This window comes from Drosophila albomicans, chromosome X (genome assembly GCF_009650485.2).
Source record: "Drosophila albomicans strain 15112-1751.03 chromosome X, ASM965048v2, whole genome shotgun sequence".
NCBI lineage: Eukaryota > Metazoa > Arthropoda > Insecta > Diptera > Drosophilidae > Drosophila > Drosophila albomicans.
In genome coordinates, this window is record NC_047627.2 from 13,779,020 (window position 1) to 13,805,813 (window position 26,794).

A 26,794-nucleotide genomic window follows, 5' to 3' on the forward strand; every position below is an offset into this window, starting at 1 on the left:
GTAGTGGAAAATCCATGTGAATATGAGTTCCAAAAAATGCCGAGATGAGTCTGCGACAAGTGGAGCATTTGAGGTGAAAGTTTTAGGACAACAAAATAATAATACACACAGAATTAATTGTAAGTTTTACAAAATATCTATTAACATTTTCAAGCTAATGTATATAATTATAATTTTCGTTATTGTAATGTGTTTATAATGTCAGCCTTAGTTGCTGTATTTTTTTGAATAACATTATTTTTCTAACATATATAATTTTTCTAAAATTGTTTGTCTCTCAGTTTTGACCTTAACATATTTTACGTCATCCTTAAAGTTGATTTTACGTAGTTACACAGACTGATTGATTACTCTGAGATTTTAATATGAATCAAGCGTGTTCCTATTGTAACATTCATAACACTTCTTTTTCCAACAAATACTGAAATTCTTTTAAAGACAAATGTTTTAAAATCCTGTCTTCTTCCTTGTTCAGAACTGAGCATAAGAAGTGGCTCAGAAAATACTGCAATGCTCAAAATAAATCTATGAATTCTTACAAAACTTTATCAGCAATCTTTAAAAATAATGTTTATTTAGTATTCATTAGTGTTAAGTACATCTGAGGCTAAAAACTCATACTACAAATATTTTATATCACTTCTGGATAAACTAAGCCGTTTGAAGTCGTAGTTATTATGGCCTCATTTTCAATATATACATATTTGAATTTATTTATAATATTTTCAAAGTATCTGCTTATAATTTTATAAAAACTAAATAGAAAAATATATCCACATAAAAAATTGCTAAGTTTGAGATATGAATAAGGAGATTAAGCGAATTGAAGCAATATTGTTTCGTGTGATTGTATGGAAATAAATTATTTTCTCTAAGTACCAATTAGATCAGTTAGTCACAAAAAAACAAAAGAAAAGCAAAACCGTGTGGTATTATTTTATAATATACCAAATTAGTATACCGCAAAAAATGCTAAAAATGTGCATAAATATATATTTAATATATTGTTGTAGTCCTATATTAAAAATATACCATTGAGTACATAGAATTTATATTTGGTATATTGATATAGTACTACATTCAAAGTAAAGTATAAAAAATATACAAGATATGAAATACGTAAATAGACAATTTGAGTACTAATTTTAAAATATATCGATTCAATACTTCAAAAAAAATACTGCAAATATACCGAAAGCTATGTTTGAGTATTCATTTTAAAATATGCCGAATTAATATACAACATTTTTGTTACAAATATACAAAAATCTATATTTGGTACATTGCCATAGTATATTTTAAATATACCATAGAGCACCCGCGCAATATTTAGTATACTGATATAGTATCATATGTATTAAAATATACCACATAAATATACCAGATAAGTAGTAAGTGGACAATTTGAGTACTAATTTTAAAATATACCGATTGAATATACCACCAAAAATACTACAAATATATCAAATGCTATGTTTGGTATATTGACATAGTAAATTCAAAATACCATAGAGTTCCATAGGAACCATATTTAGTATACTGATATAGTAATATATTTAAAATAAAGTACAAAATATACCAGATACGAAATATATAAGTGGACAATTTGAGTATTAATTTTAAAATATACCACTAAAATTACTACAAAATTAGCGAAAGCTATGTTTTGGTATATTGACATAGTAATTTCAAAATATACCATAGGGTACATAGGAGCTATATTTAGTAATATATGGTATAAATAAAATATTCCATATAAATATACCAGATAAGTAGTAAGTAAATTATTTGAGACTAATTTTAAAATATACCGATTAAATATACCACCAAAAATACTACAAATATACCAAATGCTATGTTTGGTATATTGACATAGTAAATTCAAAATATACCATAGAGTACACATGAGCTATATTTAGTAATATATGGTATAATTAAAATATTCCATATAAATATATCAGAAAAGTAGTAAGTAAACAATTTGAGTACCAATTTTAAGATATACCGATTGAATATACCACAAAAATACTAAAAATATGCCGATGGTTGTGTTTTTGGTATATTGACATATTAACTTCAAAATATACCATAGAGTAGAGCTATATTTAGCAATATATGGTATATTTAAAATATATACTATATACCACCAAAAATACTACAAATATATCAAATGCTATGACATAGTAAATTCAAAATGCCATAGAGTTCCATAGGTGCTATATTTAGTATATTGATATAGTACTATATTTAAAATGTACCAGATAAGTAGTAAGTAGACAATTTGAGTATCTGCAGGCTAGCTCTAAAGTGTCCTTGCTCAGCTATCTGCTGCGCATGGCAAACGAGTTAAAGGACAACAACAAGAAGCAGAACGAATTGGGTGTCAACGCATGAAAATTAAACAAACACTCATTTTGTGCTGTGCGGTGCGGTGGGGTGCGGTGCTGTGTGGTGGCGAATGCGAATGCGAATGCGAGGAGGCCATAAAATGCCGAAACCCGAGCAGAACTTCAAAGACTTTGACAAAGTCAAACAAACGAGTGAACGAAAGAGTGAACGGGTGAACGGGTCAACGGGCTGCAAAAAACCCTCCATTAAAGGCGCCCGTTCCTTAGTCTGAGGCAATGCCGCAGTGGCAGCCACAGCCGCAGCCCAATTTGCCCACCGCCACCCGCCTCCCTTCCCCCCCACTGCCTCTGGATTATTGGTTGTGTGTGTGCGGCACAAAAGGGTTCAAAATTGTTGGTCCACAGTGACGGCGACGTCGTCAACCTCATTTCAATGAAACGAGCAGAGGAGAAGAGTAAACAACAGCGTTTGAAAATTTGAATTGGGATGAGCATTACGTCGACATATTATGGATGCCAATGCCAACAACTGTGACTGCGAAAACGACCTCGACTACGACTAATTTTGCGTTTTGTATTCCCGTTCGACGTTTCCGGTGAACTTCCTCGTAGCTATCACACCAATTCCATGCCACAGAAGATGTGCGTGAATTGAGTGAATTGAGGGCTGCCATCATCATCCTTCTAATGCTAATGCTAATGCTAATGCCAAAGCTAAAGCGCAGGCAATTGGAAAATTTATTCAATTGTTGGCAATTCAACTAAATAACTCATTGGCTTTATTATGTGCACCTAATTTAAATATCTATATACGTATGTATATACGTACATATATAATCGTAGTCAGCTCTCGATTTTCTCTCGGTTTTCTGCTTGAATGTGCCACCCATTCCATTAATACTACTCTCGCATATACCCCATAATCATTGCCATCACATAATCAGTGTTGGTCCCCTTTGCTGGAAATAATTTGAAAATTTCAATTACTTTTGCTTTAGCTGGCTTGATTAAAGGCATATTGCCAGGACATTCGTCTCTCTCCAGCTCTCCAGCTTCCCAGCTTTGCTTTGACCCCAGTTGAAGTTTTGTCATTCTGTCGCAGCCACTTAACTCTTTAGTATGCATATGGAACTTCAGGCAGACAATAAAACCTAATTGTATCTTTCTGCACATCTAACACTTGCAAAAGTTCAAGTATTTTTCTAAACAAGTAAGAAAGTTGCTAAAGTTATTGTTGTACTAAAATTATATTCTTTAAATTCTCTAGATTTAAAATTACGCTTGTTATTCGAGCGTGGCAAAAATGTGAAACAAACTTGATCTGCGTGCAAACATAACAAATGCTGTCGAAAAAAATGATAACTCTATCTCTTATAGTCTCTGAGATCTAGTGTTTCATACGGACGGACGGACAAACGGACAGACGGACATGGCTAGATCGTCTCGGCTGTTGACGCTGATCAAGAATATATATACTTTATAGGGTCGGAGATGCCTTCTTCTACCTGTTATATACATTTCCTGCCGGCACAAAGTTATAATACCCTTCTACCCTATGGGTAGCGGGTATATTAAGTTGATTTTTTAGCAGTGCCAGTACTCAACGTAATATATATATATATAATATATATATTAATCAATATCCTGTGAGTAGAATGGTTTTTTGTTGTTATAGGCAAAAGGAGCTTGCTTGATCAAGCGAAACATTTATAGATCGCTGGGACTCTAAGAAATAGATATATACCTTGTTTGTTAAAACACTTGTTAAAGGAATATACCAAATTTCGGTATATTTTCGGTAGACTCATTTGGTATATTTTTGATTGAAAATACCGCATTGTTTTGCTTTTATTGAGATTGCTAACAAATTGCTTGAACTAAAGGCAAGTTAAGAATTTATTACATAAACTGTACAATTTATAAATAAAAGTGTTTCAATCTATTATTTACAAGAACTACTGACATAACTAAATGCTTCATCGATTAAAGATATTATTGGTAATTGGTTCACTTTAAGGTACATTTATATTTCACAAAAATTCAGAGTATAACTTAAAACTTATTATCTATATGAAATTGTTGTATTTCATGCAGAAATATTAAAAAAAAAAAAAACTATTAAAATTATGTATTATAAAATATCATTCTTTTATATTTTGCATATTTTTTATAATTTATATTTTATATGAAATTGTGTAGATGAAATTTGTAAATACCAAAGTTAGTTTCAATGAAACGTGATTAAAAAGAGTTACACATATTTTTAATCAAATTCTTATTAAAATGCAATGTTTGGTATAAATAGATTAATGACATGTCTAATCTTGTATCAGAAATCTGCATATTTTCCATAATTTCCATTGATATGAAATAATTGAAACATCTGAGTACTGCAAAAATTAAAAAGATATTTTACTGATATAACAATTGTGAAATGATGAAAACTGGTTTACCCTCCTATCCGTTCATAGAGAGCATACAATATTGATTCACAATTTTGAATGTCCCCTCCGACACAGAATTGACAGAATTGCATTACTTGAAAATGCAACTATTAATGTATTTAATTACACGACATACACGACTCGAATAATACGATGTGGGACCTTCACTTCCCGTCAGGTGTTGCGCGGTGTTCGGTTCGCAGAGTGAAATACGAGAGCCAATCAATGCTGAAATGTTGAAATGCAAACAGCTGATAACAGATCGCAAATGTATCTCATCGCATAAACATACTTATAAGGATACTTGAATACTTCGCTACAGAAACCAGAAATGTGTCGCATTGACAAAAATTGCGCACAATGCTTGAGTTTGCATGAGTGCTCCCCAAAGTGACAGGATATGTCAAGGATATCCGCTGTGCAGAAATCTTTCTCGCACTCGCTCTCCATATGTGTGTTTAATTTTGCGTTGTGTTTTTTTTTTCGTTTTCGTTTTTATTTTCATTTTTCGCTTGCCAAAATGATAAATGCGTTTCGGACAGCATCCAATATTCATTGACCTGCGACAGAAGTGGCAGAAAGAAACATGGTGTCGCCATACAGGAAGACTAAACTTGACACATGAAACATCCTGTTTCGATAAAGGCAGCATCGGGCAATGCAAGCACATAACAATGAAGCACACCGAAAATTGTATACCCTAATATTTCCCCGTTGTTGTCGTAATATGCCAAACAGGATTTAATGAATAGAAGATTTGAAGAATTGGATTATTTTCATTCAAAATATTATAATACACACAATCAAGCTTTAATTTAAATGATATGGTTTAACAATTGCTGAATCTAGTTTATATTTTAAACTATGTTTGAAAGATCTTTAATACATAATCTAATCATATTAATTGTAAATATTTTAAATAACGAAAAAATTTGAGAGATCTTTAGTATCATAAATCTAATAAATCAAAAATTTGAAAGTATGTTTGAAAGATTTTTAATAATCTAATAAATCTCATTACAAATATTTTAAATAACGTATTTAATTCAACAATTTGAATATATGTTTAACAGATCTTTAATAATCATAAATCTAATTCCCGAACCCCATTTTCTAGAAATATTTTAAATCTCGAATTTAACTCAATAATTTTTAAGTGTGTTTTGAAGATCTTTTATAATCATAAACTTAATTACAAAATCCCATTTTCTTTAAACATTTTAAATCAAGAATTTAACTCAATAATTTTAAAGTTTGCTTGGAAGATTTTTAATAATAATAAATTTAATAATTATAAATTAAATTACAAAGTTTGCAAGTTACAAGTTTAATTCAATAATTTGAAATTTTTGTAATTTAAAAATGGAAAATAAAACCAAAAAAATGTTTGATTCTATATTCCTAAAGTCTAATATAGAGAACACTGAATGGGATTTATTGGAGTGTTGTCAAAGCTAATGATATCCTGAGATATATCCTGCCCGCTGCTTGGCTGTTTCCTCACCCGCTGGCAATTGTTCGATGTCGATGTCGTAGGAAAGTCGGCATTTTTATGCATTTTTTATGCATATCGAGTATATGGACTTGTTGTTGTAACGATGTTCGACAAGTTCATAAAAAATTCAAACTCGCTGCTTCAAACAAAAATGTTTGTATACACCCCACACCCCACAAAGTATCCACTCTGCTGCTGAATACCCTCTCCTCGGGTAATGATTTATGCAGTGAACACTTCTTTTTGTTGCCAATGTTATTGTTATCTTGTTTCTTTTTTTTCTCTGTTTTTTTGGTTTCTGGTATTCCCGTTATTGTTGCTGTTGTTTGCATATTTGCGTCAAGTTCTGGTCAATGCTGTGTATATCGAACACAGCAGCGTTGACCATGCGGCATCCATTTTCGTTTCCGCTGCTTTTTTTGCTTTTTTTGTTGCCTCATTGTTGTGCACACAAAAAAAGTTTATTCCAATTGCGTGCCAGATATACAAATATGTATATGCATTTATTATTTTCGCCTTTTTTTTGCGAAATAAACGTTTGTTTTGTATGCACACAAGTAGTTTGCATTTATTCGGAAATTTAAATGTACTTTTTAAGTACCAACAAACAGCATATGTACACATGTAAACAAAAACAACAAAAAACAACAAAAAAACAAAAATATAATAATAACAAGCAAAAACGCTCTTGTTGAGAGTGCTTAACTGGGAAGTACAAATACGTAGATACCTCAGACACTCGAAAATAGAAATATGCATCGAACATCATGAGTAAAAGTTATGCTATGAGTTCAGGACATACGAGTATATGGAATAGTGTGGTGGACTAAGTTTTCAAGTTGTATTGAAAGTTTCAGGTGTTTTTGTTGTTGGTGAAACCAGCATATTTCATTGATTGAAATACTTTTTAAATTAGTTCTGCGCTCGAATTTAATTAAATTTATGAAAACATTAACTGATGGAGTAATACAGAATTATAATTCAGCACTGTGATCGAATACACAGAATGAAATATCAGCGAACCCATAAAGCATATTCTTTTCGTAACTGTCTGTTTTCAGAGACTATAACAACTATATAAACCTGGAATTAATACTTATATGAATCCTACATAAAGTTAATTTATTTTCAATTTAAACCGCGGCCAATATATCCCCAAAATTAGGAAAACTAAAAGCAAATGTTTGCCACAAATATAAAATGTGTACTTCGATACCTACATATAATAATAATAAACAATGGAAAAAATATTTAAGAAATAGTTTTAGAGGGCAGAAATTAAGCTGACATCTATATGTATGTATATAGTATAGTATGTTATACATAACGGTTGTTTTTATGTCGGTCTCATGAAGTGGTATATTAATATACCATTTTTAAGCTTTATGGTATATAATTTATATGTTTTGGTATGGTATATATACAATACATCATTTATGGTATACATTTGGTATATACTGGTGGATACTCAATGCAAAAAATAATGGTATATGGTATATATATGATTTATGGTATATATTTGGTATATTCACTAGTATATACAACTCATATATGTATATACCCCAACATTTTTATTTTTTTTTGGCTTTCCGTCGATAAGTGGTAGTCAAAATAGTGCAGACTCTAGCCTTATAATAATTAAGATTATAGTATTTCAAGTAAATTTGGTCGGGAGTGGATAAACAACGTAAAAATTGTACAAGAAACAATTTTTATATCAAAACTGTTTATAGTAATTTAAACTACATGGCTATATACTATAATATATGTACTTTTATATCAGTCGACTATAATAGTAATTTTATATACAATTTCTTGAGTATTTTTTATTTTACTTTTATTTCTTTTTCTAATTCCTTAAAATGAGTAAAAAAAAGCAATGGAAAACACTCGACTGCAGCTTTCCCATAACTCGCTTGCTTTCTGATAATTGGTCCCATAAAATAACATTAATGTAATCTCTCTTTTTTTTTGGAGTGATTAATTACGTTACGCTAGAGCTGTCCATTGTGCGGAGGCGCCAGTAATATGTGTGGTACATGAAACGGATAGATTGAAGCCATTAAACTGACCATCTACCGCTATAAACTAAGCGATTATTTTGCATTAAACATGACTCATGACATTACTAGTAATGTCGAATTGATTTGGGCAATAATTCAACTGCATTGCAGTTACGAATTCTTGGCAAAGTTCCTTAAGCCAAACCCTTTGTCTTTTCATATTTGTACTTTCATGGATATAGACCACAATATACAATAGTTTAAGCTAGAGAAATGAGTTGGCGACTCTATACAAACTCGTAGGTAAACAAGAAAGTACTTCAAGCCTTACAAAGCGAACAAAAGCACGATTAAGCGGATTAGCTCGCATTAGGAACAACGAAACTGGGCAAAAGGGAAGATCATCGAAAGGTAAACAAGTAAGAAAGCCACAGTCAAGTGTGCGATATAGTAAACTGTCTATTTTCGGGGAATACAAAAGAGATTTTTTGTGACCAAAGTAGAGAAAATAGTGCAACTACATCTGATTGTTAACTTATTAATTTGCTTCAATAAATAGTTAGTTGTTATCTTGAAATGATTCTTAAACATTAACTGGATAGGATATATTGTCTTCAAATTTGTTTTCTCGAAAATCTGTCTATTTATTAAATAGACAGCAGAAGTTATTACAGAAATGTATTCGCAAAAGACTGAATCGGAGATTTCTTGACCTAATTTCGTTGAGTCATAAATTGAGTTAGTATTACTCTTATCTAGGCAGTCAGAAAAGTAACCTTCAAAGGTGGTCTGAGTACTACACTTGATTCAAAATTGAGCTGATTAATAGTATTTGAAGATAATAGGACCCCACGAGTTGAACCTCTTTTAATCAATTATAAAAGAATTCAATTTAAATGTCTTAAGTACTTCTTAATAATGTGTTTGTAGTATATTATACTCTGACTCACAACATGTCATTTTTATATACCATTTCTGTATAAGAATATACTAGTTTATTCAGTATATACTAATATATTTAGTAAAATCTAATCACAAAGGAATTCTCAAACTTAGTTAAATATTCAATTACCAAACTTTTGATATTACAATTCAAAGCTACTTTTTTAATGCTGACAAATTTTCGAATGCAAAACCAAATAATAAAAGTTAGAAGACTTTAACTTTTACACATTAAGTTAATAGCCAATATTTAGCGAGTGTTAAGGGACATTGGTTTATTGTTAAAACGAACAATAGTAGAGATTTCGATGCTTTGAAAATTGAAAATAAAACATATTAAATTCTATATTCTTTTTATACCCGCTACCCATAGGGTAGAAGGGTATTATAACTTTGTGCCGGCAGAATATGTATGTAACAGGTAGAAGGAGGCATCTCCGACCCTATGAAGTATATACGTATATTCTTGATCAGCGTCAACAGCCGAGACGATCTAGCCATGTCCGTCTGTCCGTCCGTCCGTATGAAACACTGGATCTATAAGAGACTATAAGAGATAGAGCAATAATTTTTGGTGTATACAATAATTACTATAGTAGTTGTGATTCCTGAAAATTTGATTGTGATCAATTGCGATTTGTCGAAGTTATTAAAGAAATACTTTTGTATGGGCAAGAACGCCTACTTACTAGGGCTCTTAGTTGCTTTGGCCGATAATCTGGTGCATTGTGCCGTCTATGGTATATTTTGAATGGTGTACTATATCGATATACATACAAACATACAATTTGGTATATTTTTTAGTATTTTTTAGTATTTTCGGTATATTTTGAAAATAATACTGCAATATTTTGCCTTTATTAAAAAGGGTATCTCACAGTCGAGCACACTCGACTGTAACATTCTTACTTATTTGATTTAAGTAAGTTTCATTCAGTCATTCCTCATTGCTTAAATTATAATCATATTTTTCTCACATAAGTATTAAAATAAATGAGAATAGCCCAAGGATCAGCTCCGAAAGTTCGATCTTTAAATTTTGCAAGAGTTTCGCAAAGGCTGAAGCATAAGAGGTTATTAATATACATGTACTCGTATATTTAGTATACTCTAACAATGAAGATATTCTTAATCTAAGTTACATACCAATTTTTAAACTTTTTAGGTTTTACATTTTGCTTGCTGGCTAATTTTCTAATTATAAAAGTTAGAAGACTTTGACTCTTAGTGGTATGCTGATGGAGACTGAAAGAACACTTATTTTTCTCTTTAAACCAAGAATATTAGAGATTAGGATACTTTGGAAATATAAAATAAAATACATTAAAATGTATTAGACATAGCAAAGGCGGCATAAAATTAACTAAAGAAGTTTCATTCATTCATTTATCATGGCTAAAATTATAATCATATTTATAAAAATAAATGAGCATCAGCTTCGGAACTTCGATTTTTAGATTTTGCAAGAGTTTCGCAAAGGCTGAAGCATAAAAGGTTGGGGATACATAGGAACAAGTTTGTAGGTTGTTTGGTGCAATACTAAAAATACTAAAAATACTAAGAAGTATGTTAGTGTTGCTGCATGAAATGAAATGAACTGGCATGTCAAGCTTGTACACACTTTGTATTTGTAAGTGTTTTGGTCATAAATTTCAGCATATACTCGTATAATTCCATAGTTGTTGTGTCGTGGCCGCGCTGCTGAAGTTTTGTTACATGCATAAATCAAAATGTTGATTTATAATAATTGCAAAAACACACACACACTCACACACACACACAAGCAATGCTTAGAACTGTCAACCACATGTCAACGGCGTAACAACGTTTCAGGTTTTTCTCTCTCTCTCTCTCTCTCTCTCACTCTGTATATAGTATAGACGAGAGTATATAGTAAGCAAAAAAAAATGTATGTGGGATGTATGTTTGTAAGTTTGGAAGGAACACAACGTAACTGTCAGCCATCACATCAAAGGCAGCAGGTTCGAGACAAGGCAATAGCAATCTGACAATCTGACAAACGAACCACAAATGAATTGTGGCGCCGCAACGTGGCAACAACAGCAACAACAACAGCAACAGCAACAACAACAGCGGCAAAGGATACGAGGCGAGTGCACAAACAAAGGCCATATTAAATTAATTCGCTACGCCGTTTCTCTCTCCTCCGCCTCTTCCCCCAAATGCAACGAAAAAGCAAAGAAAAGAAAAGAAAACGAGGGTTCTCGACTACTTCACTCTACACGTTCTTCTTCTTCTTCTGCGGGAAATGCGAAACGGGAAACAATTGCTACACTTTTCACGATCAATAAATTTTGTGGTCAGGCTGGAATTTGAATTTACTAATGCAAACACTTCTTTTATTTGAAATTAGTCATTTTTATATTTAAAAACCTTTCAACTTGAGTATTTCATATTTACATAATTTCTAAATTTTTTACAATTTTATTATTTTATATTTTTTTAATATTTGTTACTATTATTTGAATGTTTATCAACTTTTCTTCTAATTGTAAATTAATCAAATTATTGTATTCTATTTTACTATTCTTTTAATATTATTTGCAATTATTATTATTTTATATTTTCAAAATTTGTTACTAATTTTTGTAAGTTTTTCTCTAATAGTAAAATAGTAAATTAATCAAATTATTGTATTCCTTTTTACTATTCTCTTAATATTATTTGCAATTATTATTATTTTATATTTTTAATATTTGTTACTAATTTTTGTAAGTTTTTCTACTTTTTCTCTAATAGTAAAATAGTAAATTAATCAAATTATTGTATTCCATTTTATTATTCTCTTATCAGAGAATTCCATACTTATTTGTTTCTATTTTTTTGAATGTTAATCTACTTTTCCTCTAATAGTCAAATAGTAAATTTATTAAAATATTGTATTTCATTTTACTATTCTCTTATTATTATTATTTACAATTATTATTATTATATATTTTAAATAATTGTTACTATTATTTGAATGTAAATCTACTTTTCGATACATAATATATCAAAGATTGTAATATTTATCAAAATAAAAAATAACTAATCTGATCTTACTTCAGTTTTATAAATTCATTAATTTTAAAATTTGTAATATTACTATTTCTATTTCTATTTTTTATTTGCATTATTTGATTACAATTATTTTATTTTATTTCTCAATTTCATATTATATTAAAGCAGTAAACTCATCAAATTGTTAATATCTTTAACAAAAATAAATAATACTATTACGAATATCTAATTTAGTTTAAAATATGTTTTATTTAATGTTATATAATGTTATATTTTACTATACATTAAAAACAGATAAATCCTTCGATTATTCTACAAATTAAATTACTACATTTCAAAAATACTTGCAAAACTTCTAAGACATGAGAAATTCAAATAACTTAAATTACCAAATTTTCAAAATATTTGTCAAATAATATAAAGATTCATCTGTTTTTAATGTATAGAAAATAGAAAATTCATGAAATAATTGTCTTAAAATAAAAATGAGAAATAATTTGATAATTTCTCTTACCAAATTATTAACTTACTTACATTTATTACATATAATGTTTTTTTAATTTCAATAATTTTTTAATATAATATTTAATATAACATTTATGTTTTCCTTTTTTCTCTTAAAGTTAGAATATTAAAATAAAAAGCTAAGTTTTTTCCCAAAATATTTACCACAACAAGGTTTTTTTAATATACTTGCCTAACTTTTATAAATATTTACTTTTTCTAATAATATCTTTCAAGTGTAAACTATTTGTTCAACATTATTAAATGGAATTTCTAGTAAATTCAACAAATTATTTTGCCTAGAATAAAAACAAAAAATAATTTTATTACAAAATTGTATACTTGACTAATTTTTCCTGCTTTCCGATCTGGATTCCGATTACTTATGAGTGGCATCGAGGAGGGTCGAAGGAGGCACGAGCTAGAAAGGCAGGGGTTGAAGGCATAGGAGAGGGGAGGAGGCAGGGGTAAGGGAGGCGCGGCATATCGACAATATGAATGGAGGCAACGTCTCGACGTAAACAAATGTGCTAAGCGCGAAAGAATAAAATCAAATTAAGTGCACCGCAAATGCATAACAAAGTAAATGCTAAAGAAAAAAGAGAGTTATTTATGTTAATGTGTGTGTGTGTTGCTTGTACTAAGGTGTGTTCGTGTGTGTGTGTGTTGGTGTGTGTGTGTGTGTTGCCTGGGCTCGAGTTGTGTGCATGTATTGGAAAATGCGCGTGGTCATTGTGGAGCCATTAGCGCAAAGAGTGAGAGAAGGAGAAGGAGTGACAGAGAGAGAGAGCTGGCGTCCGTCCTTAAGTCCAAAGTCCGTCCTTTCGGTTCTGTTCCTTTTTTATGTGATGTCAGCATGAAAAGTCGAAAATTTATTGACTGCACATATGTCGCATTTTCCTTGGCTCCTGCTCAACTCGCTGCTGTTGTTGTTGGCTGTTGTTGTTGGCTGTCTTTAGAGTTTCTTAATACACACATCGCACAATGTACAATCGACTAATAACATGCCGCATAGAAATATTTTAATTTGTATGCCACAGATGTCAACAACGGCGCTTTCTCTCTCTCTCTCTCTCTCTCTCTCTCTCTCTCTCTCTCTCTCTCTCTCTCTCTCTCTCTCTCTCTCTCTAGCTTGCTGATAGAGTTGTTATTATTGGACACTTGACTACTTAAGTAGGCGAATCCAACTCGTATCCTTCCAATTTCAATGTGTGTGTGTTACGCTTTAATAGGCGAGACATTGATTGAGTCACGTGCTCTGCCCACAAAGATCGATCAAAGCTACTCGAACTATTAACACATATTATACAAATATGCATTTGAGGAACACACAATAAAATCAAATCATCAGGGTCTAATCAGTTTCACATCTGCGCATTTAGCATTTAGTTGACGCTTCATGTAATCAATTATTCATTTGACATAGGCTGATGTGAAATATTCTTATAATTTTGATATCAGACTTAAACCATATACTTTGCTTAAAAATATATTAAAATTTGAGATTAACACATTTTAAGGAATCAACTTAGATTTCAAGTTTAGATTCCAAACACCTAATAATTGGAGTTATATCCAAATTTTGTAAAGATAAAAAGTTAAAAATAAAAATTTAATTAAATTTAAAAAAAAAATCAAGTAGGCAAACCTTATAAAAGATTAAATGAAATTCGATTCAATGGAACTAAACAAAAATATTCAAAATGCTTAAATTAAATAAAAATGTTTTATACTAAAATTCATATCAAAAACAAAATCAACATATATTTCAACTAGAACTAGAAACTAGAACATCGCCATTTTTTTGTATTATTTTGTTGGCATTTTTAAATATTTTGAATCTTTGTGTCTAAACGTTTATTAAAATATTGCATTAGATACCAAAATACTAACGTTAACCAACCTGTAAAGGGTTTCAAATATATACATACACACATATATTACATATATCCTATAATTCATTCACACATTTGTCAGTTACGAAACATTTGCGATTTCTATTCCTGTTCTCTTAGATTTTCACCAAATCTAAATAAATGAATAAAGCGATATGAGTACTAAAAAAACACAGTAAAAAATATATTTATGAGTATGTTTTATTAACTAAAATGATAATTTTTAAAATTACTGATTTTATTATCTTAAATTTGCCTTGTTAATGCTTTATTTATATTGAATTCAAGAAGAATTAAATTAGTAAGCAAGTCATAGAATCCAAAAAGTCGTTGTTAAAATATATTTTATTTGTATTATTGTATATTTATATGATTAAAAAGAACACTAGCGTATTTCTAATGCACTTCTGTTTTCCTGAAATATATAGTTGATATATTTATTCAAAGAAAGTTGCTCACTTACTTATGAATCACATATTGAACTACATAAATCATAATTCAAATATTTATTAGCTAAATTATGAACTAGATTCTTTTAATTAGAATTCCAGTATTGGACTTTTAATTTAGTAATTTATTTTTATTTTCCATTACAAATGATCAATTTAATTGATAACATGAATATTAGCAAATTGAGATTCTCTAATCTTTATAACATATCTCTAAAGTCAGATTTTATTTCTTGGCACCGTTCAAGAATATTCTATACATGGAGGCACAAAGATATCAGTTTTCTCTGAATTCTATTAACGATTTAACATCTTATCTAGGGAGAGGGAGAGAAGAGATCTTAGACAAAAACTGTGCCATGTGCCATGTAATATTATTTTCGAAATAACAAGAAGCTGGTCAAAAATAAAGGAGCAACTGAGACACAATTTAAAAGTAAAATGGCAGGCACAAAACAACATAATACACTCACATATAGAAATTTATAATTATCGTGGACCATGTCAATGACGCCCACAGCAAAGAAAGTAGAATAAAAAAAAAAAGAAAACAGACGAAGAAAAGACGGCGCAAATTTGAGGGAAGAAAACTAAAAAACAGAAGAAGAAAGATACTCAAAACTAAATACTTGTAAATACTAAGTGGGAAATGTTAAGGATTTTCTCGTAAAGTCATGCCCATGTGGTTGTTTTTCGCTCCTTCATCTTTTGTGCAGAAGGGTCCCTTAAACCGCATACCGCATATAACATACGAGTATTTCTCTCTCTCGGACCTTCGGACACGCTTGCTTAATATATACGAGTATAGTACAAAAGATACTCAAGAGCCTAAGCAGTGATAATCTCAACTTAATTTGCAGTCCTCTAAGGCTGCTGCTGCTGTATTGGTCGACAAGGATTATTATTTAGCCGGGGCGCTGCCACGTTTTTCAAAAACATTATTCTGTGGAAAAAGGCGGTCTCGGTTTGTGTGTGTAAGCTGAAACACACACAAAGTGCGGCGCAGTGCAGCGCAACGGGTCAACTGTCAAGTGGTTGTATAACATTTGTATTATTTATAACTTTGATCAAAATTAGAGCGATCACAAAAGAGAGCGCGCTCTTCGGCCACTTGAACCCACAACAACAGCAGAAGCAGCAGCAGAAGTGTGTCATGAGAGACGTCGAGAGTGCGGAGAGTGCGGTTTTCTCGATTACCTCGACTCTCGACTCTCCAAGAAGACTATTCAGAGAACGTGTGACAAATCCTACTACAAGATATCTAAGAGTACCTGCCCTTAAGTGTGTGTGTCAAACGGTTGTAGGTGGTGTCAGTTAGCGCCAAATTCTGAGAACCGATTCGATTTCTTGACTCCTCAAGAGATCCTCTACTTCACATATACAAAACGCTTCAACTACTTGCTATCAATATAGATGTAAGTACGTGTCTTTACGTGTTGATTGTAACAGTAACAAGCATAATTACTATTCAATTATTAGTCAAGAGGCAACTGCGGTAACTATAAAATAAAGTGGTAACTGAATCAAGTAAATGGTGAATATGTATCACAAATATACTAAGCTATAATCGATAGCAATCTGATCCAGCAGAGAATCTCAGAAGTAGAAACTCTTAGAATTCAACAAATTCTTTTATTTCCTATTTTAAAATTTCGTTAATATATACAAAAAAGATATACCAAATTAATATACTGAAAAAATACTAAGACATACCGAAAGTTAGTGGTATAACGATATTCTATTACATTCAAAATATACCATAGAATACAAAATATACCAAATTGGTAGTTAAAACTGTATATGTGGTATACCATTACATTCAAAATATACCATATATTACAAAATATGTCAGATTAATATCCAAAGTAGTATATGTGGTATAATAATATACTATACACATTGAAAATATACCATCGAGTACAAAATATGCCAGATTGATATCCAAAGCAGTATATGTGGTATATCTATATACTATTACATTGAAAAAATACCATTGAGTACATACTATTATACATACTATTACTATACTAGTATAATCAAAATATACCATAAAGTATAAAATATGCCAGATTGATATCCAAAGCAGTATATGTGGTATAATAATATACTATTACATTGAAAATATGCCATCGAGTACAAAATATACCAGATTTGTAATCAAAGCAGTATATGTGATATATTTATATACTATTATAATCAAAATATACCATAAAGTATAAAATATGCCAGTTTGTTAACCAAAAGCAAGCTTAGACCTGACTTCTGCAGTCGTTGTTTTTGCCAAATAATTATTATAGTTATCATCTGATCGCAACCAAACTTTGAGGAATCGTGCAGACTGTAATTACAATAGCTTCTAAATTACGCATTTAAATCTTTCTTATCATAAACTTTAATTGCAAAAGCAAAAAAATCGACACAAAAATATGCTAAATATATTGCGTATAGAGTCGCACTCGGATTAGCTGATATAATGAAGAAAAAAAACTGAGCCGAATTAACTAGAAGCATAAATAAAATAAAAGACAGTCTTTGAATTTTAGCCAAAGAAGACGTAACAACTTTATCTTCGGGGCCTCAACAAACATCTGAAAAAGGCAATTCTTAATCGCTTGGCATTTGTCGGCGAGCGTAAGATCAAATTCAGCACCACAATTAAAACGTCTTCCTCTAGACAGGTGTGACAAGATCAAATTGTCTGCATCATCGTTGAACTCATGACAGTCTGGCTAAAAAGAACGTTCGACTTTGGCAAACTACAGAAATGAGAACGCTTTTTGGAGTCAGAAAACTGATCTTTCTTCTGGATCACGAGTGGAAGATGATTTAACGGCTAATCTATTGCACACAATGTTTTAGATTGATTAACAAAACAAATAAGAAAGCTACAGTCGAGTATGCTCGTCTGTGAGATATCCGCTATTATTAATTTTGAATAAAATATACTAAATAATACCCCGCAAACGTACTAAAATATACCAGAGGCTATACTTGGTATATTGATATTTAGTCTGTTAAATACTTGCTATCCATTTTGAATAAGGGATAAACTATGTGGTATTTAAAATATACCGAATTAATATACCGCAAAATACTAAAATATACCACAGGCTATACTTGGTATATTCATATTTAATCTGTGACATACCCGCTATCCATTTTGCACAAGAGAACAACTGTGTGGTATTTAAAATATACCGAATTAATATACCACAAAACTCTAAAATATACCACAGGCTATACGTGGTATATTGATTTTTAATCTATGGAATACCCGCTATCCATTTTGAATAAGAGAAGAACTGTGTGATATTTAAAATATACCGAATTAATATACCACAAAACTCTAAAATATACCACAGGCTATACGTGGTATATTGATATTTAATCTCTAGAATGCCCGCTATCCATTTTAAATAAGAGATAAACTGTGTGGTATTCAAAATATACTAAATAATACCCCGAAAAATACTAAAATATACCACAGGCTATATTTGGTATATTGTATGTACCGAAAATTGCTACTTTGCTTCAAAATTACGATTGTTATTCTTTAAACTTTTATTCCTCTATTTTAGACTTCCATTTGTATCGAAAATTGTCTTGAAATTGCTGGCAACCGAGAGGCGTATTACAATTTATATTCGAAAAATAATTTAAGCAAATATATACTGTTATGGTAATACAAATAATAATATACAAAAACAACATTTTATTTTCGTTTTGGTAATAAAGATGATGGCAAATAAAAATAATTAAAGATCATCAACAGCAAAAATGTATTTTAAGATGTCAACATTTTTTGAATTCGTAATCATATAGAAAACTCTATTATTATATAATATTGTATTTTGCAGAGCATTCCATTTTCCAATTTGTATATATTTTAATATGATTTTGAATTATTTTTTTTTCGCAAATGAATTTTATTACCAACATTGGATATTTGATTTGACGATTTTTAATTCATTAAAATTCCTTAATCGTAGTTGAAGTATAAGATTTAAGATTGATAAGATTTACTAGTTGTAATCAGTTTGAAGTAGACAAATCGAATTAAACTAAAATGGCAAATAAAAAAGTCGAATCCAATGGAAAACTTAACACATTTACAATTTGTAGTAGTTTCCTTCGATTCGAGGAATGTGCGATGGCCACTACTATACAATGAATTAATTTACTCGCATGTACTCGAATTCAACTGGACTGTTGTGGCTGGCATCAATCAATGTTAAAGTGGCACAAGCGCCACGACCAAAGAAACGAAACAAAACGAAACGAAGCGAAAGAAACAAAAAAATCTGTATAGATTAATCGATTCACTCATGAGTTATACAAATGTTGACACCGCACTGGGGAACCTTCGGTGGCTGAGAGAGTTTATTGCTGGGGGTTTTGTGGCCAAAAAGGGTTAGGCGTAGTACACACTAGAGTGAATTGTGGATAGGAGATTCACACGAGCGTTAATCATACGACGCGTTGACCGCAAAATATATTTTTAGTGCGCTTTTTTTCGCCTCTCCTTCGTCTTCACTTCTCTCTCTGAATGCATAGACTCGGACTCTGAGGCTGACTCTGGACTCTTGGGCGCATACTAAATAACGAATAAATTTTATTGATTTATAACTAAAGTTGTGGCCATTGCCGTTGCCGTTTGCTTTTGTACACACACTCATAAACCTGGAGCCCCTTCGCACAAAGTTTAACACGAGTTTACTTTGAAGTGAGACTGAGACTGAGACTGAGACTGAAACTGGGACTGCGACTCAGTCTCTGTGACTGAGACTGAGACTTCGGCTGGGACTGTAACTCTTGCCTTAATGATGATAAATGATCATGTTATGATTTGTTAATTTTTCTTCAACTTTTTTTTTTCTCTCTTACAACAAATTTTATTGCGTGTAAAATACAAATATCCATCGAGCAACTTATGAGTAGTTATGTTTTCAGTTTAGCTTTCTGTTGTGAGTTTCTGTTTTTTTTTTTCCTTTTTTTTTGGTCAGTTAATGGCTCTAAAATGTTAACTTTGTACTCAACTGGGAGAAAAGCAGTTGAAATTCTGTTAACCAACAAAAATGGCCTAAAAAATGGGCTTATCATTTAAAACAATACATGATTTCAGCAGGGCATTAAAATAAACTATACTTTTATCGATGTCGATTTCAGCTCTCAATTAAACAACCACAAACCTAATTAATAATCATTTCAATATTAAGTAAACATTACATATAAAAGAATTTCAGAAACGATTTTTTAAAGATTTTCCCATTCAACTTGTCCAACATTTTTAAATATAGTTATGAATGAATATTATTATATAGTTCATTTACGGACTCATTAATATGATATTTCATTTATTAAATGGATTTAAAATTTTTGAAAATTCATTTTATGATTTGATTGAAATTTCATAATTTTGATTGAAAATTTAAAAGTTTTAGGATCTTTGTGGTTCAAGTTTGAAATGTACTTGAAACAAGATTATAATCTTAAATTTCTAGATTGGCGAATCTAGATTTGTTTATAGATTTTCGACCTTGATTTAAGAATAAACCTTCTTGGTTTTATTTTGATATCAAAGAATCTGGATTCAAGATTTTATTCTTCATCTTAGTACGTTTTTTCTTTCTGTGTAGATCTCCTAAAATACAGAACTTTCAAAAATATTTGAAATATATTTTCAGAATATTATTGCTTACTATATTACATCTGAAATAGTTTTGGGAGCAACTTCTGCTCGAAAAGAAATGAAAACTCAATTCGCAATTTGGTGTTGAATATTTTGTTATTTTTATTACAATGCTTTGTGCGTGTTTTTTGTGTTATTCGATTTTTCGTTTATATAATTTATCTTAAAGACAATTAACAAATCTTACAATGTTATGGTACACACACTTATACATATATATATAGAGAGAGAGGGAGTATCTATGTACATACAACTACGAGTATAGCAAAAAAAAATAACTTATTCTATTAAAAAAAATGCAAAAAAAAATGTTCTTAATTGTATTTCTCTTACACATCTAAATGTTTTTTGTTAATATCAGTTTTTTGTTTTGTTTTTGTGTTTTTTTGTTCTTGTTTTTGATTTACTTAAAAACAACAATTAAGTTACTAGCAAAACAAAATGTAGACGACATCGGTTAATATTTTGGGATTGATTAGAATGCATTATATATATATATATATATATATATAGTATGTATATATAGTATGTATGGCGGTTTCAACCGACTTTTCCACATATCGTAATAAAAAAAAAAATGAGAAAAAAAAATATGAAACAAAATTCGAAAATTGTTGTTTGCCTTTTTGTCGAATTCTGTGTGTTAACAACATGGATTATTTTTGGGTGTTTTGGGTGTTAATCCGCACTTAATGCCTAATCCGTGGCATGGGGATGATATGCGGCGGTCCACGCATTATGATGATGGTGCCCATGGGCGTGGGCGTGTGCATGGGCGTGGGCATGGGCGTGGGCGTGGGCGTGAGCATGGGCATGGGCAGCATGATGATGATGATGATGATGAGCATAACCATATCCCGGACTATTGGCGAATTCAGCGGACGGATAACTTCCACTGCTGCTGCCGCCGGCATACTCTGATTTCATTGGCCCAATAATGCTTGCATATCCGCCATTTGAATTGTTGTTGCAATTGCTGCTGTTGCTGTTGCTATTACTGCTGCTGCTGTTGTCGCTGGCACCGCTCGCCAATCCGGACATCGTCAAGCCGTATTCCGCCGCCAGCTGTGACTCACTTTGCATCGCCAGCGCCGCATAATGTTGCGTCTGACTGTTGCTGTTGCTATGGCTGCTGGTGTTGCTGTTGCTGTTGCTGCTGCTATTACTTGTGTTGCTGCTGGACACTGCCGACGATCTCAACGATACGGGTCTGGCACTTGCTGAGGTAGTTTGATTCTGATTCATGGCACGATTATTACTGTTGCTATTGCTATTACTTGTGTTGCTGTTGCTGTTGCTGCTCGACCACGGATCGTAGCTGCTCCTGTTGTCAATGTGATGCTGCGGCTGGAACAATGGTGGCGGCAACGGTGGCAATCCACTCGACACCGCCGACTGATGATACAGATTCACATACGACGTGTAGCCCAAGCTGTTGCCGCTCGGCGTCTCTGGTTGCTCAAGTTTCAGCTGCTCGCTGCTGATGCTGATGGGCAACGTTGTTGCCGATGATTTTGTTGTGGTTGTGGTTGCTGTCGCTGTCGCTGTGCTGCTCTTTGCTGACTTTTTGCTCGCCAACATCAACTTGTCATCCTTTAACTTTTCCTGCTTAATGGCAGCTCCTTCCACTGTTGTTGTCGCCTTTGTTTCGGCCGCCAGCGCTTTCTTTGTCTTCTTGTCCTTGAAGTGCGTCTTCTTGTGCTTGCTGAGGTGATCGCTGCGCGAGAATTTCTTCGAGCAAATGGGACACGCATATGGCCGATAGTTGGTGTGTGTGCGTCCATGGCGCTGCAGTTCATCCGATCGCGAGAAGCGCTTGCCACACGTCAGACAGAGGAACGGACGCTCGCCGGTGTGCCAGCGGAGATGGGTCTTCAGGTGCGACGCTTTGCCGTAGAGCCGCTCGCAGCCGGGTATGTGGCAGATGTGCTGTTTGCGTCCCCGCTCATCGGGTCCCACAATCGGTGGCAGGCCGCTCATTTCGTTGGTGCAATTGGGGCACGTGCAGCGGACGGAGCGACGTTGCAGTTGCGTTTGGAATGCGATGTCGTCGAAATTGAAGCTGGGATAGCTTTGCGATGACCATGGCTGGTGGGAGAACCACGCTGCTGAGGCTGATGCTGCCGCCACGCCCACGTTGCCATAGTAATCGGAGGCGTATTGCGCATATGGAAATTGCGATCTGCAAGAGAAATCGAGAATTTCAATTAGTGTGTTTCATTCAATTCAGTTTTTTAACTAGTCCAAATTTATATAACTATCTATAAAGCACTTGCCAAAAGTTTGCAGTAGTTAGCTTTAATAGTTGTGAAGATTTCAATGTTTAAGCACATGGACGGACGGAAAGACGGAGGCGCAAATGAACTCGATTGTTTTACTTATGCTTTTTTATGTTGCCTACTTAATCGATAAAGTACATGCAAAAAGTTGCGCTTTCTAGCTTTGCTGGTTGTGGAGATTTTCGGGCTTAAGCCGACGGACAGACAGATACTATAGCTACTAAATTATTGTATGGTTCATCATTATACATTAACTGTTTAACCTTTGAAACAAATGCAAAAAGTTTGCACTCTCTAGCTTTATTAGTTAGAGAGTTCTTGCGGTTCAAACTTGCGGACAGACAGATCCTATATCAGGAGGTAATATAACTAACTGTATGCTATTTAATACCTTCACTATATACTAACTAGTCAATACACAAAGTTTGCAGAGTTTAAGTTTGACAAGTGCAAAGATCTTTGACTTCAAACGGACGGACGGACAGATCCTATATCAAGAGGTAATATAACTGTGTGCTATTTAATACCTTCACTATTACTACTAACTAGTCAAAGTTTGCAATCTTTAAGTTTGACAAGAAACACATCTCTCTAGCTTTATTAGTTACAGAGTTCTTGCGGTTAAAACTTGCGGACAGACAGATCCTATATCAAGAGGTAATATAACTGTATGCTATTTAATACCTTCACTATATACTAACTAGTCAATACACAAAGTTTATAATCTTTAAGTTTGCCAAGTGAAAAGATCTTTTGCTTCAAACAAACGGACGGACAGAAGTAATTTCAGTAAATGTCAGTTAGTTAATAGATAAATGGGGGAGAGAAAGCACCTACCTTGTGGGCAGTGATGTGTAGGCAGCCGTATTCCAGCCATAGGCGGCGCTGGCCACCGCCGCAGCACCCAAATCCGCTGCAGCTGCTGCCGCCGCCGCTGCTGCGACCGCCGCCGATGATGATGAGGTTGAGGATGCGGATGAAACGGCAGAGGAGATGGATGTGCCATTGGATTGGGCGGGATTGCAGGGGAAAATGCTGGGCGAGACGGATGCCGAGGAAGCTGCCGATTGCGATATGCTCGAGTTGGGCGATGCACTGCCCGTGGATGATGCCTGCGGCGGATATTGCATTTCCATTTTCATTGGCACCGACACCGACACCGACACTGAGTTTGAGTTTGTTGCCGCTGCTTGTGATGAGCCGGCGATTGTGGATGATGCATTTGACTGTTTGCCAAATAGCGTTAATGGCGAGGAAGCGTTTGAATTGCAACTGGAGGCGGGGGCGGAGATGGAGGCGGAGGCGGAGGCAGCTGCTGCTGAGGCAGATAGCAAAGATGCGTTCATGAAATCATGCATTGGTTGCTGTTGATCCTGCTGTTGTTGCTGCTGCTGCTGTTGTTGTTGTTGCTGTTGCTGCTGCTGTTGCTGCATCAATTGCTCCTGCTGCAACTGATGCTGATGTAGCTGTTGCTGTTGATGTTGCTGGTGATGTTGCAACACCACAGCCGATGTGGGTTGCGACAATGCGTATGGGCTCAAATAATTGCAGGCTGCTCCAATCATATTGACAAATTTTTCGAATGTTTCCACTTGTTTGTCGTTAAAGCTCTTAAGTTGCTGTTGCTGTTGCTATTATTGTTATTGTTAATGGTTGTGTGTAGTCGCTTTTTACATAGCCTTTTTGGTGATTTGGATTATTGATTTGTGTAAGTGTAATTATAACATTGCTTTGCACTTCAATTGTTTTAGACGCCTACGTTGGGCACACGTTCATTTAATTATAGCTTTCCACAACGCGCGCTTCTACACAAATTTGTTCAAGTTGTTGTTGCTGTTCTTTTTGGCTTTGATAATTGCACTGTGCTCTTCTGTGTGTGTGTGTGCGTTGACGTCGACGTCGACGCTATTATCAACAAAAATAATTTTCGGACGCGCAACTGCAAGTTAGCGCAAATTTCGAATTTCGTTTCGTTATAGTATTTTTTCATGCACCAGCCACGCACTAGTTGTATTTGTAGTCACACTTTAGCTGTGTTGCTGATTTTAGCTGTTTTTAGCTGTTTTACTGTTTCTTCACACTGTGTTGTTTCGTCTTTCTCGTTGTTGTTTTTTTGTTGTTGATGGGCCGAAGAGCGCGCGCGGGGTTTTCTTTCGCTTGTGTGTTTTGCTCGGTCGGTCGTTCGGTCGGTCGGTCGGTTTGTGCTTTTGCTTTTGCCTCAGTCGCTGCGCCGAGATACAACCACCGGTAATTATCGTTGTCGACTGAATTCCAAAACGCAGCGAGAGAGTCTAACAACGTACAAAACGAATCGCTGATGACGGCAGTAGGCAGCGACGGCGACGCAAGCAGCGCATCGGGCCGTCCTCTTCTATCGCACACAGTTTCGCGCCTCACTTCTGTGTGTGTGCTCTTTGCTGTGTGTGCTGTGTGTGGTGGTGGTTGTTGCCTCCGCTTTGCCCGCTGGCTCTATCAATGCTGTGTGTTTGGCTCTTCATCTCGCTCGCACGCATTCGTCGTGCGCACACCCTGTTCGTGTTCGTGTTGTTGTGAGTGTGCGTATAACCGACTTGCTGTCTTCGTGTGTGCGTGTGTGTGTGTGTGTTCGCATTATTATGTTGTTGTCTATTGGACCCGCAGGCGTTTTGTTTTAATTTCTATGTGTGGGTTTGTGTGTCAAAGCAATTGGGTGAGCAATATTCGTATGCGTGTGTGTGTCTATGTGTGTGTGCTCGTATTACTGCACTTTTGTTCCTAGTTATGATGCTACGGAACCGTTTGTACTTTAACACAAAATTCATAGATATTCGATGTGTGTATGTGTATGTGCATGTGTATGTGAATATAGGGCCGTTATGTACATGCCTCCAGTATATTATTATCCTGGCAGTCATATTGAACTTGAGCCAAAAACTAGAATTAACACACACACACACATACACATACATACACAGAATTTAAAATGGGACAAATAAATGTTTTGTACAAATTGCTCTTTAATTTAATCCGTTAATCAACTATAATAATTGACACTCAATTAAATCAGATCACAATTTAACAAACACATATATTTGGGAAATTTCAAAAATGTTTAAAGTAAATAATTATATCCGGAATAATCCAAATCAATTTCATCCCATTCATTTATTTATTTAAATATAATATAATAGCTTTATGAAGAAAAACAAACTTATCAAAATTGATCGCTGAACACAAAATTGCTTTTAGATAAATACAAGAAATGAAAATTGAATTGAAAATTTTCGATTCTCTAAATAATACGATCGCATTTAACACGTTTAAATTAAAACACACACACACACATACAAAAAACTATCCATTTTTATATAGCAAAAGGAAACAATAGAAAGGGATGACACAGCATTTTTGGTTGTTCATAAATGTGTCGCAATCCTTCTGGTAAGGATAAAAAAGTTGCAGGATAAGTATGCAAATTGTTGGCGGATCTATAAATATATATGTATAAATGTGTGCAGAAAGAATATAAAAAAAACAAAGGGTATCTGTTGCCTGCTACATTGAGAGCATAAAAAAGTAGGGTAGGGTAATAAAAACAAAATTGCACAACTAAGTAAATGCGGAAAGCTGCAGATAAAAGTATTAAAGACGTGGAGCGCATAATTCAAATATCAATACAATATCAGTAAACAGTAAAAACTAATAAATTTGTGGTCGCGCTCTAACGAAATCACTGTATTTAAAGG

The 26,794-nt window shown here is 33.2% G+C and overlaps 1 protein-coding gene across 1 annotated transcript; it reads right to left on the bottom strand.

Moving 5' to 3' along the window:
- Positions 1–21,456: 21,456 nt before the first annotated feature.
- LOC117577900 (transcription factor btd) lies at positions 21,457–24,951 on the bottom strand. Its single transcript, XM_034262890.2, has 2 exons — positions 23,907–24,951; positions 21,457–22,972 (listed from the first exon to the last, which is right to left on the bottom strand). Exons 1-2 carry the CDS (start codon positions 24,632–24,634, stop codon positions 21,487–21,489), a joined length of 2,214 nt encoding a protein of 737 aa, XP_034118781.1. The 5' UTR covers positions 24,635–24,951; the 3' UTR covers positions 21,457–21,486.
- Between the last annotated feature and the right edge of the window lie 1,843 nt (positions 24,952–26,794).

What these genes read in the sequence shown, in the direction of transcription:
- LOC117577900 (XM_034262890.2), bottom strand. Translation starts at nt 24,634, where the DNA reads ATGATTGGAGCAGCCTGCAATTATTTGAGCCCATACGCATTGTCGCAA. An exon ending in TACACATCACTGCCCACAAG is followed by an intron (nt 22,973 to 23,906) that starts GTAGGTGCTTTC and finishes TTTCTCTTGCAG; the next exon opens with ATCGCAATTTCCATATGCGC.